General features: G+C 43.7%; 1 protein-coding gene across 2 annotated transcripts in view; it reads left to right on the top strand.

Annotated features, from left to right (window-relative positions):
* The window catches only part of KDM1B (lysine demethylase 1B), a 128,544-nt gene that overhangs the window by 78,129 nt on the left and 35,433 nt on the right, over nt 1–14,982 (top strand). For both annotated transcript variants that reach the window (XM_082258769.1, XM_082258768.1), the window contains exon 16: nt 2,503–2,577. In XM_082258769.1, the coding sequence (XP_082114895.1) occupies nt 2,503–2,577 (75 nt within the window). The remainder of the gene's footprint in view (nt 1–2,502; nt 2,578–14,982) is intronic.

The following is a 14,982-nucleotide window of genomic DNA, read 5'->3' on the forward strand; positions in this document are numbered from 1 at the left end:
TCATTCTCTAGTGCTATGCCAGGGCAAGTCCTTCCTCCCGTTGTTTTGGACGATGGTAACCACGGGCGCCAGCCTGTCGGGCTGGGGCGGGGTACCAGGGAAGCTCTGTGCCCCGGGAACCTGGACAGTAGAAGAGTCCAAACTGCAGATAAATATTTTGGAGCTCAGAGCAATAAAGCTTTGTCTGAGCCACTGGACGACTCGTCTGCAATAATGTCCAGTTCGAATTCAATCGGACAATGCCATGGCTGTGGCGTACATCAATAACCAGGAGGGCACCAAGAGTGTCTTGGCAGCCAGGGAGGTGGCAGAGATTTTGGCCTGGGTGGAACAGTGTGTTCCAGCCCTCTCTGCTGTGCACATTCCAGGTGTGGAAAACTGGCAAGCGGATTATCATCGTCAGGTGTTGGATCAAGGGGAGTGGTCTCTACACCCAGAGGTGTTTTATCTCCTGTGTGTCCAGTGGGGGACAACCGAGCTCGATCTGTTTGCTTCTCGTCTCAACAAGATGGTGCAGAGGTTCGTAGCCAGGTCTCGAGAGCCTCTGGCCGACGCCACAGACGCACTGCTTGCTCCTTGGGGTCGGTATTGGCTAATTTATGCCTTTCCTCCGCTGAAACTCCTGCCGAGGCTTCTACGCAGGGTAGAGGTGGAAGGAATCCCGTTCATTCTGGTGGCTCCACACTGGCCTCTCCGATCTTGGTACGCAGACCTAGTAAGGTTGATCGCCAATGCTCCTTGGAGACTTCCTCTCAGGGAAGATCTGCTGTCTCAAGATCCGATCTTCCATCCTGCTTTACAGTCGCTGGCTTTAATGGCATGGCTGTTAAAAGCCAGGTGTTGAGGGATAGAGGTCTTTCTGACTCTGTGATTCCTATGCTATTGAAGGCTAGGAAGTCGACTTCCAGGAAGATATATCATTGTACGTGGAAATCGTACATTTCATGGTGTGAATCGCTGAGGATGCACTCTTGCTTGTTTTCAGTTGCTAGGGTTTTGGCCTTTCTGCAGAAAGGGGTTGGACAGCGGTTGGCTTTGGGCACTATCAAAGGCCAAGTGTCAGCTTTGGCTATATATTTTCAACGCCCTTTAGCTATGCATGCCTTGATTTGCAGTTGTACCTTCATTCAGGGAGTGCGCCATATTGCTCCTCCGAGGCGGTCCCTGCTACTCTGTGGGATCTAAATCTGGTATTATCTGTTCTTCAAAAGCCTTGTTTTGAGAACATTCGGGAGATTCCTCTGCCTTCATTGTCTCAGAAGGTTGACTTTTTTGTGGCTATCACTTCTACCCGCAGAGTATCTGAATTGGCGGCGTTGTCTTGCAGCTCGCCTTATTTGGTGATCCACAGAGATAAAGTGGTACTACACCCAAATCAGTCTTTTCTTCCTAAGGTGGTTTGTGATTTTGATTTGAATGAAGACATTGTGCTGCCTTCACTCTGTCCCAAGCATCCCAAGGAAATTGACTTGCATTCTTTGGATGTGTTCGGGCGATCAGGGTTTACCTGGGGGCCACTAAGTCTTTTAGAAAATCAGGTGCTCTTTTTGTCCTTACTAAGGGACCTTGTAAAGTATTTGCTGAGTCTGCTGCGACCATTTCCAGATGGATCAGGCAGACAGTGGTTCAGGCTTATTCACTGAAGGGTCAGGTTCCTCCTTTCCCAGTGAAGGTGCATTCTACTAGAGCGCTGAGTGCCTGCACTGAGTGCCTCTTGGGCTTTTCGCCATCAGGCGTCAGTGATGCAAGTTTGCAAGGCGGCGACTTGGTCATCTGTACATACGTTCACAAAATTCTACAGGGTTGATGTGTTAGCGTCTTCGGATGCCTCTTTTGGCCGCCAGGTATTGCCTGCTGCTTTTTAAAGAGAATCTTTTTTTGTTCTCTTTAAGGGTGTTTTCTAGGTAAGCTCCAGTTGTTCCTGGTTGAGCTCCATATTACCTGGTTGGCTACGTTTAGCCTTTGGGGAGTTGCGTTCTTCTTTACGTTGTCTTCCCACCCCTCATGAAAATACTTCTTTGGGACATCCCAATGGTCTCAAGAAGATATGGAGCTGCGTCTGTCAATGAATGATAGAGAAAAGATGATTTTTGTACTTACCGTAAAATCCTTTTCTCTGAAACTCATTGACAGACACAGCACCCGCCCCTCTGATTCTGAGTGAATGGGGTTTTTTTGTCTTCTAAACACTGCTTGCAACGAAACTAGATGCTGTAGCAGAGTGTGTGGGGTTATGCCTGCAGGGACAGCCGCCATAGGCCTATTAAAGCTTTTTCCTGCCTAGTGTCCTATTCCTGATGGGAGGAGCATAACCCAATGGTCTAAAGAAGATATGAAGCTGCGTCTGTCGATGAACTTCAGAGAAAAGGGTTTTACAGTAAGTACAAAAATACAGTTTTTTGTTGCATATTCACTGAATCCAAAACCTTCAGGAACTTTCCATATTTTTATACAGTATGTGTGTACATAGCAAAACATCAAGTTCCTGTTTATTTCCTACAGGTGAGAAAAGTTGATTACAGTGGTCCAGAAATTACTTTAACAACATCAGATGGGAAAACATACAGTGCACAAAAGGTAAAGTTGTCTGTCTGCTCAATAATTTGATGTCTGTATTACCTTTTTTATTAGGGTTTTGGAGTTATTTTTTAGAGTTTATTTAAACAGCTATAATTTACAACGATTACTAATTCATGTTGTAAATAACAAATGTCACAGGAAACTAGGCATGTGTCATAGCTTTGTGACACACACACACATACATACATATATATATATATATATATATATATATATATATATATACAGTGGGGATCGAGTTTGTGCACCCCAGGTAAAAATTTGTATTAATGTGCCTAAAGAAGCCAAGGAAAGATGGAAAAATCTCCAAAAGGCATCAAATTACAGATTAGACATTCTTATAATATGTCAACAAAAGTTAGGTTTTATTTCCATCATTTACACTTTCAAAATAACAAACAATAAAATGGCGATAAAATGGCAATAAAATTCCTGCAAAAGTTTGGACACCCTGCAGAGTTAATATCTTGTACTGCCCCCTTTGGCAAGTATCACAGCTTGTAAACGCTTTTTGTAGCCAGCCAAGAGTCTTTCAATTCTTGTTTGAGGTATCTTTGCTCATTCTTCCTTACAAAAGTCTTCCAGTTCTATGAGATCTCTGGGCTGTCTGTCACGCACTGCTCTTTTAAGGTCTATCCATAGATTTTCAATTATGATGAGGTCAGGAGATTGTGAAGGCCATGGCAAAACCTTCAGTTTACGCCTCTTGATGTAATCCCCCGTGGATTTCGAGGTGTGTTTAGGATCATTATCCATTTGTAGAAGCCATCTTCTCTTTAACTTCAGCTTTTTCAGAGATGGCATCAAATTACCATCCAAAATTTGCTGAAATTTTATTGAATCCATTTTTCCTTCTACTCGTGAGATGTTCCCTGTGCCACTGGCTGCAATACAACCCCAAAGCATAATTGATCCACCCCATGCTTAACAGTTGGACAGAGGTTCTTTTCATTAAATTCTGTGCCCCTTCTTCTCCAAACGTACCTTTGTTCATTCCGGCCAAAAAGTTCAATTTTAACCTCATTGGTCCACAGAACTTGTTTTCAAAATGCATCAGGCTTGTCTATATGTTCATTTGCAAAGTTCAAACGCTGATTTTTGTGGTGAGGACGAAGAATAGGTTTTCTTGTGATGACTCTTCCATGAAGACTATATTTGTACAAGTATCTCTTTATAGTGGAATAGTGTACCACAACTCCAGTGTCTACCAGATCTTTCTGGAGGGATCGTGCAGTCAAACGTGGGTTTTGAATTGTTTTTCTCAAAATCCTGCGAGCTGTTCTGTCTGATATTTTTCTTGGTCTTCCAGATCTTGCTTTAACTTCCACTGTTCCTGATGACTGCCATTTCTTAATGACATTCCGAACAGAGGATATTGACATCTGAAAACGCTTTGCTATCTTCTTATAGCCTTCTCCAGCTTTGTGAGCGTCAACTATTTTAAGTTTCAGTTTTCTAGACAACTGCTTAGAAGATCCCATGGTGCTGATTGTTGGGGCAAGGTCAGATGAGTCTGGGCATTTAAAACCTTTGAGATTGACATCACCTGGTCTTCCCAGACGATGATTGAGAACAATCCATGACACTGGCAGGTCTCAGCCTTGCAAAGGGGGCAGTGCATGCTATAAATTCTGCAGGGTGCCCAAACTTTTGCAGACACCATTTTCTTTGTTTTCTGTAATTTTGAAAGTTTCAATGATGGAAATAAAATCTAACTTTTGTTGACATATTATAAGAATGTCTAATCCTGTAATTTGATGCCTTTTGGAGATTTTTCCATCTTTCCTTGGCTTCTTTATGCACATTAATACCAATTTTTACATGGGGTGCCCAAACTTTCGATCCCCACTGTATATATAGAGCCTTATATATTCTGATTTCTGGTTGGGAAATACATGTTTATACTTTATATATACTGGGCTTTTTTACTGGTTTACTTTTTTAAACTGGGTTTATACTGGGCTTTTTTATTGGTTATTATATGATCCAAGCAGAGTGTGGAGTGCTTGGCATTGTACACACCTAAAGGAGTTGTAAAGTCAGAAGTTTTTTTTATCTTAATGCATTCTATGCAGCTCTGAATAATACCTATTATCCCATATTGAGCTCTAGCTGGTGAAGCCACTACCAGCTTGAAATTGTCTGGACTTATTTCACACTTTTTGCATGAGGGCAAATGTAAGGAAGCATTTATTATATTTAGCATAGGCTAATGCCTCCAGGCCCATAGCCACATCATTAATTCCAGTTACATGACACACCAAAGCAGTAATGGAATCCACTCTCCCTCCCACCATTACTGGTTCTATAGGCATGGGTCGAGCAAAATGCTGCAACTGAGCTACAAGGTGATAAAGCCACGGGTTGGGCAGTACCAAACCCCCAGCATCTTTAGGTTTCTTAAGTTACACTAATTTAACACGTGGAGGCCTATTTAACCAGAGGAAGGACCGAAATATTGAGTTGATGATACAGAACGTTTTCACGTGGACCAACATTGAGGTATTGTGCAAAACATAAAGGAGCTGTCGCATGAAAATCACTTTCCTCACTATGGAGAGCTTAAGTACTTTTTTTTTTTTTTTTGAAAGGGTAAATTTATTAATATTCAAGAAGACAAGTATAACAGCATTCACAATGCACAAAGCGTAGAATAGAGTATAGAATAGATATTGGTACATTCAGCCACATCAAAGTTTGTACATTATCCAGTTTTCAGAAATGAATAAAAGTAAGCCTACATATTCTTAGGACATTGCTCTTTGATTACTGTTGGAGCATATAGAACTTAGCATAAAAAAACAGTAATTGTTTCCACACCGAGAGTGTGCCAAAATATACTGTATATAAAAACCTGGGAAGGTATATCATTTTGAATATATTGATTCGGCCTAGGAGATTCAGAGGCAGTTTGTACCAAGTCTGGAGACTGTTTCGCAAGTGTGTTATTAGATGTGAGAGGTTATTGGAAACCTATGTGTACAGTGGGTACGGAAAGTATTCAGACCCCCTTAAATTTTTCACTCTTTGTTATATTGCAGCCATTTGCTAAAATCATTTAAGTATATTCTTCTTCCGCATGAATGTACACATAGCACCCCATACTGACAGAAAAACACAGAATTGTTGACATTGTTGCAGATTTATTAAAAAAGAAAAACTGAAATATCACATGGTCCTAAGTATTCAGACTCTGCTCAGTATTTAGTAGAAGCCCCCTTTTGATCTAATACAGCCAGGAGTCTTTTTGGGAAAGATGCAACAAGTCTTTCACACCTGGATTTGGGGATGCTCTGCCATTCCTCCTTGCAGATCCTCTCCAGTACTGTCAGGTTGGATGGTAAACGTTGGTGGACAGCCATTTTTAGGTCTCTCCAGAGATGCTCAATTGGGTTTAAGTCAGGGCTCTGGCTGGGCCATTCAAGAACAGTCTCGGAGTTGTTGTGAAGCCACTCCTTTGTTATTTTAGCTGTGTGCTTAGGGTCATTGTCTTGTTGGAAGGTAAACCTTCGGCCCAGTCTGAGGTCCAGAGTACTCTGGAGAAGGTTTTTGTCCAGGATATCCCTGTACTTGTCCGCATTCATCTTTCCCTCGATTGCAACCAGTCGTCCTGTCCCTGCAGCTGAAAAACACCCCCACAGCATGATGCTGCCACCACCATGCTTCATTGTTGGGACTGTATTGGACAGGTGATGAGCAGTGCCTGGATTTCTCCACACATACCGCTTAGAATTAAGGCCAAAAAGTTCTATTTTGGTCTCATCAGACCAGAGAATCTTATTTCTCACCATCTTGGAGTCCTTCAGGTGTTTTTTTAGCAAACTCCATGCGGGCTTTCATGTGTCTTACACTGAGGAGAGGCTTCCGTCGGGCCACTCTGCCATAAAGCCCCGACTGGTGGAGGGCTGCAGTGATGGTTGACTTTCTACAACTTTCTCCCATCTCCTGACTGCATCTCTGGAGCTCAGCCACAGTGATCTTTGGGTTCTTCTTTACCTCTCTCACCAAGGCTCTTCTCCCCCGATAGCTCAGCTCTAGGAAGGGTTCTGGTCGTCCCAAACGTCTTCCATTTGAGGATTATGGAGGCCACTGTGCTCTTAGGAACCTTAAGTGCAGCAGAAATCTTTTTGTAACCTTGGGCAGATCTGTGCCTTGCCACAATTCTGTCTCTGAGCTCTTCAGGCAGTTCCTTTGACCTCATGATTCTCATTTGCTCTGACATGCATTGTGATCTGGAAGGTCTTATATAGACAGGTGTGTGGCTTTCCTAATCAAGTCCAATCAGTATAATCAAACACAGCTGGACTCAAATAAAGGTGTAGAACCATCTCAAGGATGATCAGAAGAAATGGAAAGCACCTGAGTTAAATATATGAGTGTCACAGCAAAGGGTCTGAATACTTAGGACCATGTGATATTTCAGTTTTTCTTTTTTAATAAATCTGCAACAATGTCAACAATTCTGTGTTTTTCTGTCAGTATGGGGTGCTATATGTACATTCATGAGGAAGAAGAATGAACTTAAATGATTTTAGCAAATGGCTGCAATATAACAAAGAGTGAAAAATTTAAGGGGGTCTGAATACTTTCCGTACCCACTGTATATTGGCAATTGGATCTCAATCCCTAGATACCTGAATTTGGGAACCACTTGTAGGGGAACATGTGGAGTTATCTTAGGAGTAAACACAGGATCAAGAGGGAAAACAGTTGACTTATTCCAATTAACTTGGAAACCTGAACAATCCCTGAACCTTGAAATTATATTCAATGCTGTAGTTAAGGATCTATCTGCGCCTGCTAAGTATAGTAACATATCAGCATATAAAGATGTCTTTTCTTCCAAAGTATTTATCCAACAACCCCTAACATTCTTATCTGCCCTTAAGACAGCTTCCAATGCTCCTATAGCAAGGGCGAACAACAGGGGAGACAATGGGCACCCCTGTCCTGTGCCCTATTCTATGTCAAAGGCATCAGTATTAATATTATTTACTCATAAACGAGCCACAGGGTAGGAATAGAGTAACTTCACCCATGCAACAAAGTTGGTTCCGAAACCCATTTGCACAAGGACCGCTAGTAAATAGGGCCACTCAATAGAGTCGAAGGCCTTATGAGTATTCAGTGACACTACAATTGTAGTATCTGGGTTAGGCCCCGCAGACTGCAGGATCATAAACAGCCAACGTAGACTTATAGCCGTTGATCGCATCGGTATAAAACCGGTCTGATCTGGAATTATAACAGAGGCTATCACCTTATTCAGTCATCTAGCAAGAAGCTTGGCCAATATTTTAGCATCTACATTAATTAACGATATCAGTCTGTAGGATTCACAGAAGTTATGGTCCTTGTGTGGCTTGGGGATCAGGACAATTAACGCTTTCCTGAGAGATTTCGGGAGCACATGACTATCAAAAGCATCTTTATAAACTTCCAGTAGTTTTTGTGCAAAAAATTATTTATAAGTACAATACCATTCAACCGGGTGCCCATCTTGTCCTGGAGTTTTGTTGGGATGTAAGGAATGCATTGCCTCCTCTATTTCATGCACAGAGATAGGAAGATCCAACTCTCCTGCAGCATTCTGTGACAGCACTGAGACAGGGATTAGCTCTAGATTTTGCTGAACTTCCTCTGCTTTATAAGGTATAGAGGGTAGAAAAAAAAAACGCATTTGCTATGTCATATGGATAGGTGCAAAGAGTACGATGTTCATCATAAATGCAAGGAATAGAAGCAGGGGAGTGTTGAGAATGAGCTAAGTAAGTTAGAAGTTTGCTTTTTTTATCTCCGAATTCAAAGATGTGCTGTGATTGGTAGAGTCATTTCTTTTGTGTCTTTTCTTCCAGTACTAATTCCAGTTGGCGGTCATAATCTCTCCAGATCTTAATATTAGGGATGATGGATTCCTAATACATTTAACTTCAGCTTCTGTAGTGACCTGTTCACATTCTCTAACCTTCCATTCTCTGTCAGATCTAGATTTCTTTATATTCCTCAAGATATCCCCTTTAATGGTATCCTTAAAGCATCCCAGGTAACCCCTATTGGGACTTCCTCATTGTTTTCAGGCCAGAAATTACCAATTGAGGCAGCAGCCATTCTTTCAAAACATTCCTCCTTTAACCATAATGGACTTAGTCTCCAAAGAGAATATCCGCACGACTGGCCCAAGGCCATAGTTAACAACAGAGGGGAGTGGTCCGAAATAGCCCTTGGGAGATACTAAACCTCCACCACCTGGGGCAAAGCATCTCTAGACAAACAGCACATATCTAAATGAGAGAGAGTATTGTAGGTGGAGGAAAAATGGGAATATGCTCCGGCTTCTGGGTGTTTCCATCTCCAGGCCTCAACTAAGTTATAATGTGTCATACATGTCTCTAAAGGGGTGTTACACGTAGATGCAGCATTTAGTCTGTCTATATGAGGAGAAAGCACTGTATTCAAGTCCTCTGCCACTTGGAGCGCCTTTGCCATCAGCACCTCCCATACAGCCACCATAAAAGGTGGTGGAATATAAACTGCTACAACAGTATGGGGCAAGTTATCAATTCATAGAACCACCTCTACGAACTTACCATACGGTCCATAACAATAGTTTTAGGGGTACACATTAGGGACTTGGTCACCAGAACAGATATTTTAAGGGCTAGAATTATAGAATTAACCAAGTGGTTTTCTTGGAGGAGGATTATATGGGGTTTGCAATTTTGGATGTAATCAAAAACTAAGGCACATTTCACTGTATTGGCAAAGTGGCAAAGGGCTTGCAGAAAGCACAGAGAACAATGTCCCGGTCCTCAGTATGTGGTGATATCGTTAGAAAGCAGGGACATTTTGTAAAGCATGGAAACATTTGCGATGTGGACTAGAAATGAAGACCAAACCTAAAACAGCAAAATTAAATAAACAAATCCGAAATGTTCCCAAACTTAGAAGCATCACCAACCCCCCCCCCCCCCCCCCCCACACACACCCTGCCCGCAGTCCCAAACATAGTACAGGCTTCCACCCCAAACAACAATGTAACAGTGTCACCCTTGTGGGGGAATTCTTCTTTGTCCAGCCGGAGAGGAAGAGGAGGTTGTAAGTGCAAGGAGCAGCAAAACGGGCCATGGACCGCAACAGAGTTAATGTCCATATGTGCCAGCCGGGCAATATGTGCTTTTATAAGGAAGTATTACCATCATTATCAGTTGTAATAGAACAAACAATGGTAACCATAAACAGAAGAGGGGCCTCAGCCTACTGCCCTTAGATAAAGTAATGGGAAATAGGAAGGGTGAATTGGTGATCAGGTGCTTCCCAAAGATTCCAGCCATCTGTTAGCTTCTTTAGGTGAAGTGAAGAACTGCGCTTTGCCCTTATACACCACTCGGGAGGCTTGCAGGATACATCATACTGTATTGTAGACTGCGTTCTCGCGTGTCACACTTTGAAATGCTGCACGCTGTTTATTTTAATTCCTTTATTTAGTCAAAGGTTGCAATACAAACAGGGGAAATGGCAGAACATGAGATGACAAGGTACAGAACACAAAATGTTGAAGAAAACCTATCAAGTTGACCGCAAACATTTGAGATTTTGCAAAAACAAACAATATAATTGCCTAAGAAGCATAAAGTTTGATAGTGTACACCTCTCAGAGATGCCATTTACAAGGTCATTAAACATGGCAATTAACAACCAGGTAAGTAAGTTTTTAGAAGAAAGGTATTGGTCAATACAGGTTGTGAAGGTGGGAGTGGGGGGATCATCAAGATCTCAAGAGATGTAAATACTGTATACGAAATTCAAAAAGGATCTTATAGTGATAATGAGCAGGGTATGAATGATAGAGAGAAGGAAATGCAAGAGAAAAAAGGAAGAGGCAGGAAAAAGTGTGGAGTGGCTCCCCGAACCCGGCCCCCCGCGTCCCCCGTCACTCAGCCAGGATGCAAAATTTCCTGTAGGTAGGCATCCGTAAGGTTAAAATATTGTCACGGTCCCCATTTGTCATGGAGGAGACCCTCCTGATAGTATAAAGTAGCTGAAATATCTTCCATATCCCTGAGTTCATTGACCTTGGAGAACCAAAGAGACCTTGTGGGTGGAACAGCTGATCTCCAGCAAAGGGATATACATGCCTTGACTGTGTTTAAGAGCTGAATAGTAAGGGATATCTTATAATTTTTGATGGGCCTTCGAGTGAGGTGGAGCAGGCATGCTGCAGGGTCGTCTGCTAAGTCTACATTGGTTAAGTGTTTGATGGTATTGGTCAGTGCTCGCCAAAATGGTTTAATTTGTGGACATTCCCAAAAGATATGGTACAAGGTCCCCCGATCGATATCACACCGCCAACATGTGTCTGGGACTTGTGGGGAAAACAGATGTAGAATTAAGAGCACCCTATACCACCTCTTGAGGATCTTGTAGCCTGTTTCTTGTACCTTTTGTGGCTATCAAGGATTTTTGTGCAAAATGGAGGATCTTCTCTTTTTGAGCTTTTGTAAATTTGGTGTTTAGGTCAGGCTCCCAGTGCGCCAGGAATGGAGGGGAACAGTCCGAGGGCGGGCTGATTAAGGCAGCATAAATGATGGAGAGACTATGGCGGATCGGTTCCCTTCTATGACATATACGCTCTATTTCTGTCAATTGGCAAAAGATACCTGGAGAATGGAAACATTTGCGGAGAAAATGTCGGAGTTGAAGAATACTCCAGAAGTCCAGTGGAGGATTAGCTGCTTTAGTCAAAATGTCCATGGAGAGTTTCCCATCATTCCCAAGAAAATTTCAAAGGTATAATCGGCCCCCCAAGATCAAACCAACGAACCGCGTACCCTCGAGACCGGAGGGTAAATCTGGGTAGCCCAAAACGGCACTATCGGGGAGGTAAGAGGGAAGACCGCGGTAGGAAGGAAAGCCTCCCTAACGACTGTGAGCATACTGCCTAAGGTAGGGTGGCTACTAAGTTCCTTTGGGATAGGTAACGTAATCCATGGCCAGCTTTTTTGCCGTGTTGCCGGAGTCCTCCATTTCCATGACAACCCATCTTTTGGCCTCGGCATGACAATACCAGTCGATCAGTCTGGTTAAATGGGCTGCTCTAAAGTAGGCTTTCACATTCGGTAGCCCCAACCCCCTGGACCTTGGTAGATAAAGGAGCTGGAGCTGAATGCGTGGCCTCCGATGTGACCAAACGAACTCCTGGAACAATGCGTCCATGTGTTTAAAGAAAAGGGATGGGAGACGCACAGAGAGAGTACAAAATTTTGGGAAGGACAGTCATTTTGAGAGCGTTGCACCGACCAAACCATGAGCCAGTGGGTTAGGTCTTTCTTAATTTGCTAAAGAAGGGGGTCAAAGTTTGCCACATACAGGGCCTCAGGATCAGGTGTGATGTTCACTCCAAGGTATCGGATACTGTCTGTCGCTAGCTGCAACAAGCAAATAGCCCGGAGTCCCTCCGTTTTGGTACGATCTAGAGAAATGGGGAGGACATAGGACTAAGAAAAGTTGATGCGGAAAAAATTACAGTGCGCAATAGCGTTGAAGGGCTTGCACTAAGTTCGGAAAAGATGTTAGGGGATTAGTAAAAAAAAAAGATCAAGTCATCTGTTCTGGATGGCTTTCGGTAGCCTGTGACTTCTGTCCCCCCCCCACCCCTGGGATGGGTCCTTACCCTCCTTGGGGATCAGCGAGATATACGCTCTAAGAGAGTCAACTGGCATGGGTTGACCATCCTTGATTGAGTTAAGGGCTGTAACTAAGTAGGGGGAAAGGTTTTCGTAAAAGTTCTTTGTATTATATCGGAGTGAGACCATCCGGCCCCGGGGCCTTCTTGGGTCTGGAGTTTGCTAATGCCAGTCCCAGTTCCTCCACCGTGATGGGTTCCTCAAGCCCCTTCCTCGCCTCGAGCGACAAGGATGGCATACCTGATGATGTTATATAGGACTGAATAGATGCGAAGGTTGGATGAGGCGATGCCCAGGTAGTTGCCTTTCCAATGCCATAAAGATCCTTGAAAAAGGAGCGGAATTCCGCTGCCATATCCCTCAAAGTAGTCAACTTCCTCCCTCCAGTGGTCGTAATTGAAGAGATGAAAGTTCTGGTGTGGGGTCCACGGATAGCACGGGCTAGCAATAATCAAGGCTTATTAGAGAATTCGAACATAGTTTGGCGCGCCCACACCAATTTCTATTTTGTCTTGTGAAATAGAAGAGACCACAATTCCTCACGGACCTTGATCAGGTCCTGGTAGGTGGAGCGCGCCAGAGTATCTTTATGAGCACATTCCAGCGACTGCACCATTGCAAAAAGATTGTCAGTAAGCCTAGCGCGCTCGCGTTTGAGTTGTGATCCTATTTGTATTAGTAACCTTCTCACCACCGGTTTATGCGCTTCCCAAAGAAAAGGGGATTGTCTACCGAGTTGCTGTTGGTGGAAAAGTAGTTTGACAATGCAGTCCGAAACACGGTACAAGATTCTGGGGACTGTAGTAGAGCTTCATTGAGCCTCCAAGAAGGTGGACTCGTGTGCGTTGGGTTTATTCAAAGGGTCAGGTGAATTGGGGCATGATCCGAAAGGTAGATGGCATCAGTTTGAGCGGACACCACTTTAGTGAGATCTTTGTGAGGTATTAGAAGATAGTCGAGACGTGAGAAAGTGTGATGCACTTGGGAAAAGTAAGAGTAGTCCCAGTTTTGGGGATGCAGTAACCTCCAGGGGTCTATAAGATGAAGGAGTAGCAAGTCTGTTTTCAGCCTTCTCAGACAGGTGTATGATAGATGAGAGGACCCTCGAGAGACATCTAGTTGGGGATCCATCGCAAAATTGAGATCCCCACTGAAGATCAGAAGCCCCTCGGTAAACTTCAAGAGGTCTGCGAGTAAGTCCTGGAGGAATTGGGCTGCACGCTGTTTCTGCATTGCTGCTGAGAAATCAGGAAAGATGGTAATACGGTTGTTATAGAGCAACTTCGGCATATTCCTAGCACGTTGAAGGATTATTTCTTTATCCCTGAAGTAAAGGGAGCGAGCCAGTAATGGTTGTGGGTACCGCCCTTAGTGGGACTCAATGAGCTCTTTTAATTGCAAACAAATGGGAAAATGAATCTTTCCCAAAGGTTTGTTTCAGCCATCCGATTAGAAAGTCTTCAGGATTTTTGCCCTCAGACCCCTCTGGAAAGCCCAAGAACCGGAGATTGTTGCCACAGTCAGTCCTCAGTATCTCCCAGCTTAGCCTCCTGAGATTTGTGGTCCTCCGCCACATCTCTAACAGTCACCATAAGTGGGTTCAAATCATCCTCTACCGTGCTAATGCACTGTTCTGCATTAGCTATGCGGTGACGATCTTTGTGAACATCATCTTTCAGGATAGCAAAGTCCACCCTCAAAGTGTGTATTTGTGTGGTGAGTGAGGCCTGGCAGGTCTTAATGGCCGCCATAATTTGTGATAGGGTCGGTTCTCCTACCTGTACCCCAGAGGTTCCTGTCAACATTTCTGAAGAGGAGGAGGCCGCTGGAACAGCCAGTGGGTCTGTCGCCTCCAGCCAGTCAGACTCCCCCTCAGCCCAGGGCTGAGCTTCTGCACTAGGAAAACCATGTCCTGGGCACCATTTTTGCCAGCCTCATAGGCGAAGCGAGAGAGCTTCTCAGCGGGTTTCTGGTGAAGACCAGAACCTATCTTTACCATGATTGGCCTCCCGGTGTCTGTATCCACCGATCGTTGTAGTTGCTGGCAGGATAAGCGAGCCTCAGGCTGTTTAGGATGATGTAGGATTTCAGTGTGGTCCGGAGCTCCAAAGAAAGGTTGCTTACATATCGAATATCAGATACGTCCCCCTTGGACCACACTTTAACTTTATCCTGGATACATCCCAGTAGCGGTGATATGTTAAGGTATAGTCCAAAGTTATAGAAGTGACATAGATTCCTAAGTATTTAAAGGATACAGAAACTGGAATATTTTGCAGTCTTGACCGCTGACTGTCTGGAACAGTATCTAGTAACATAGTTACAGACAGTAACATCACAGTGAGACTTTTTTAGCAGAGAAAACAATTTAGCCCAAGGCAATATACTTGCTGTTTAGCTGAGTTAAAGGGAAACTGCAGTTTAGCTGAAATTGTAGTACAGTCACCAGGTGATGTACGGCTTGAGGGAGCAGATCATAGGCGTCTGATGTGTTGCTGCGACACTGAGGGAATGAAGTTCACACCTTAAGTAAAGGATGGGTGGGGCCACACATGGAACAAGGAACAGGAAGTCCGGTAACATGGAACGAGGAACAGGAAGTCAGGTAAGTCTGTTACACAACCAGAGTTGCAGGAAAGAAATTAAATCGATTCCCTCATCAACACAGACAGGTTGATTTACTAAAACTGGGGAGTGCAAAATCTGGTGCAGCTCTGCA

Source organism: Pelophylax lessonae (genome assembly GCF_965119305.1).
Source record: "Pelophylax lessonae genome assembly, chromosome: 5".
Taxonomy (NCBI): domain Eukaryota; kingdom Metazoa; phylum Chordata; class Amphibia; order Anura; family Ranidae; genus Pelophylax; species Pelophylax lessonae.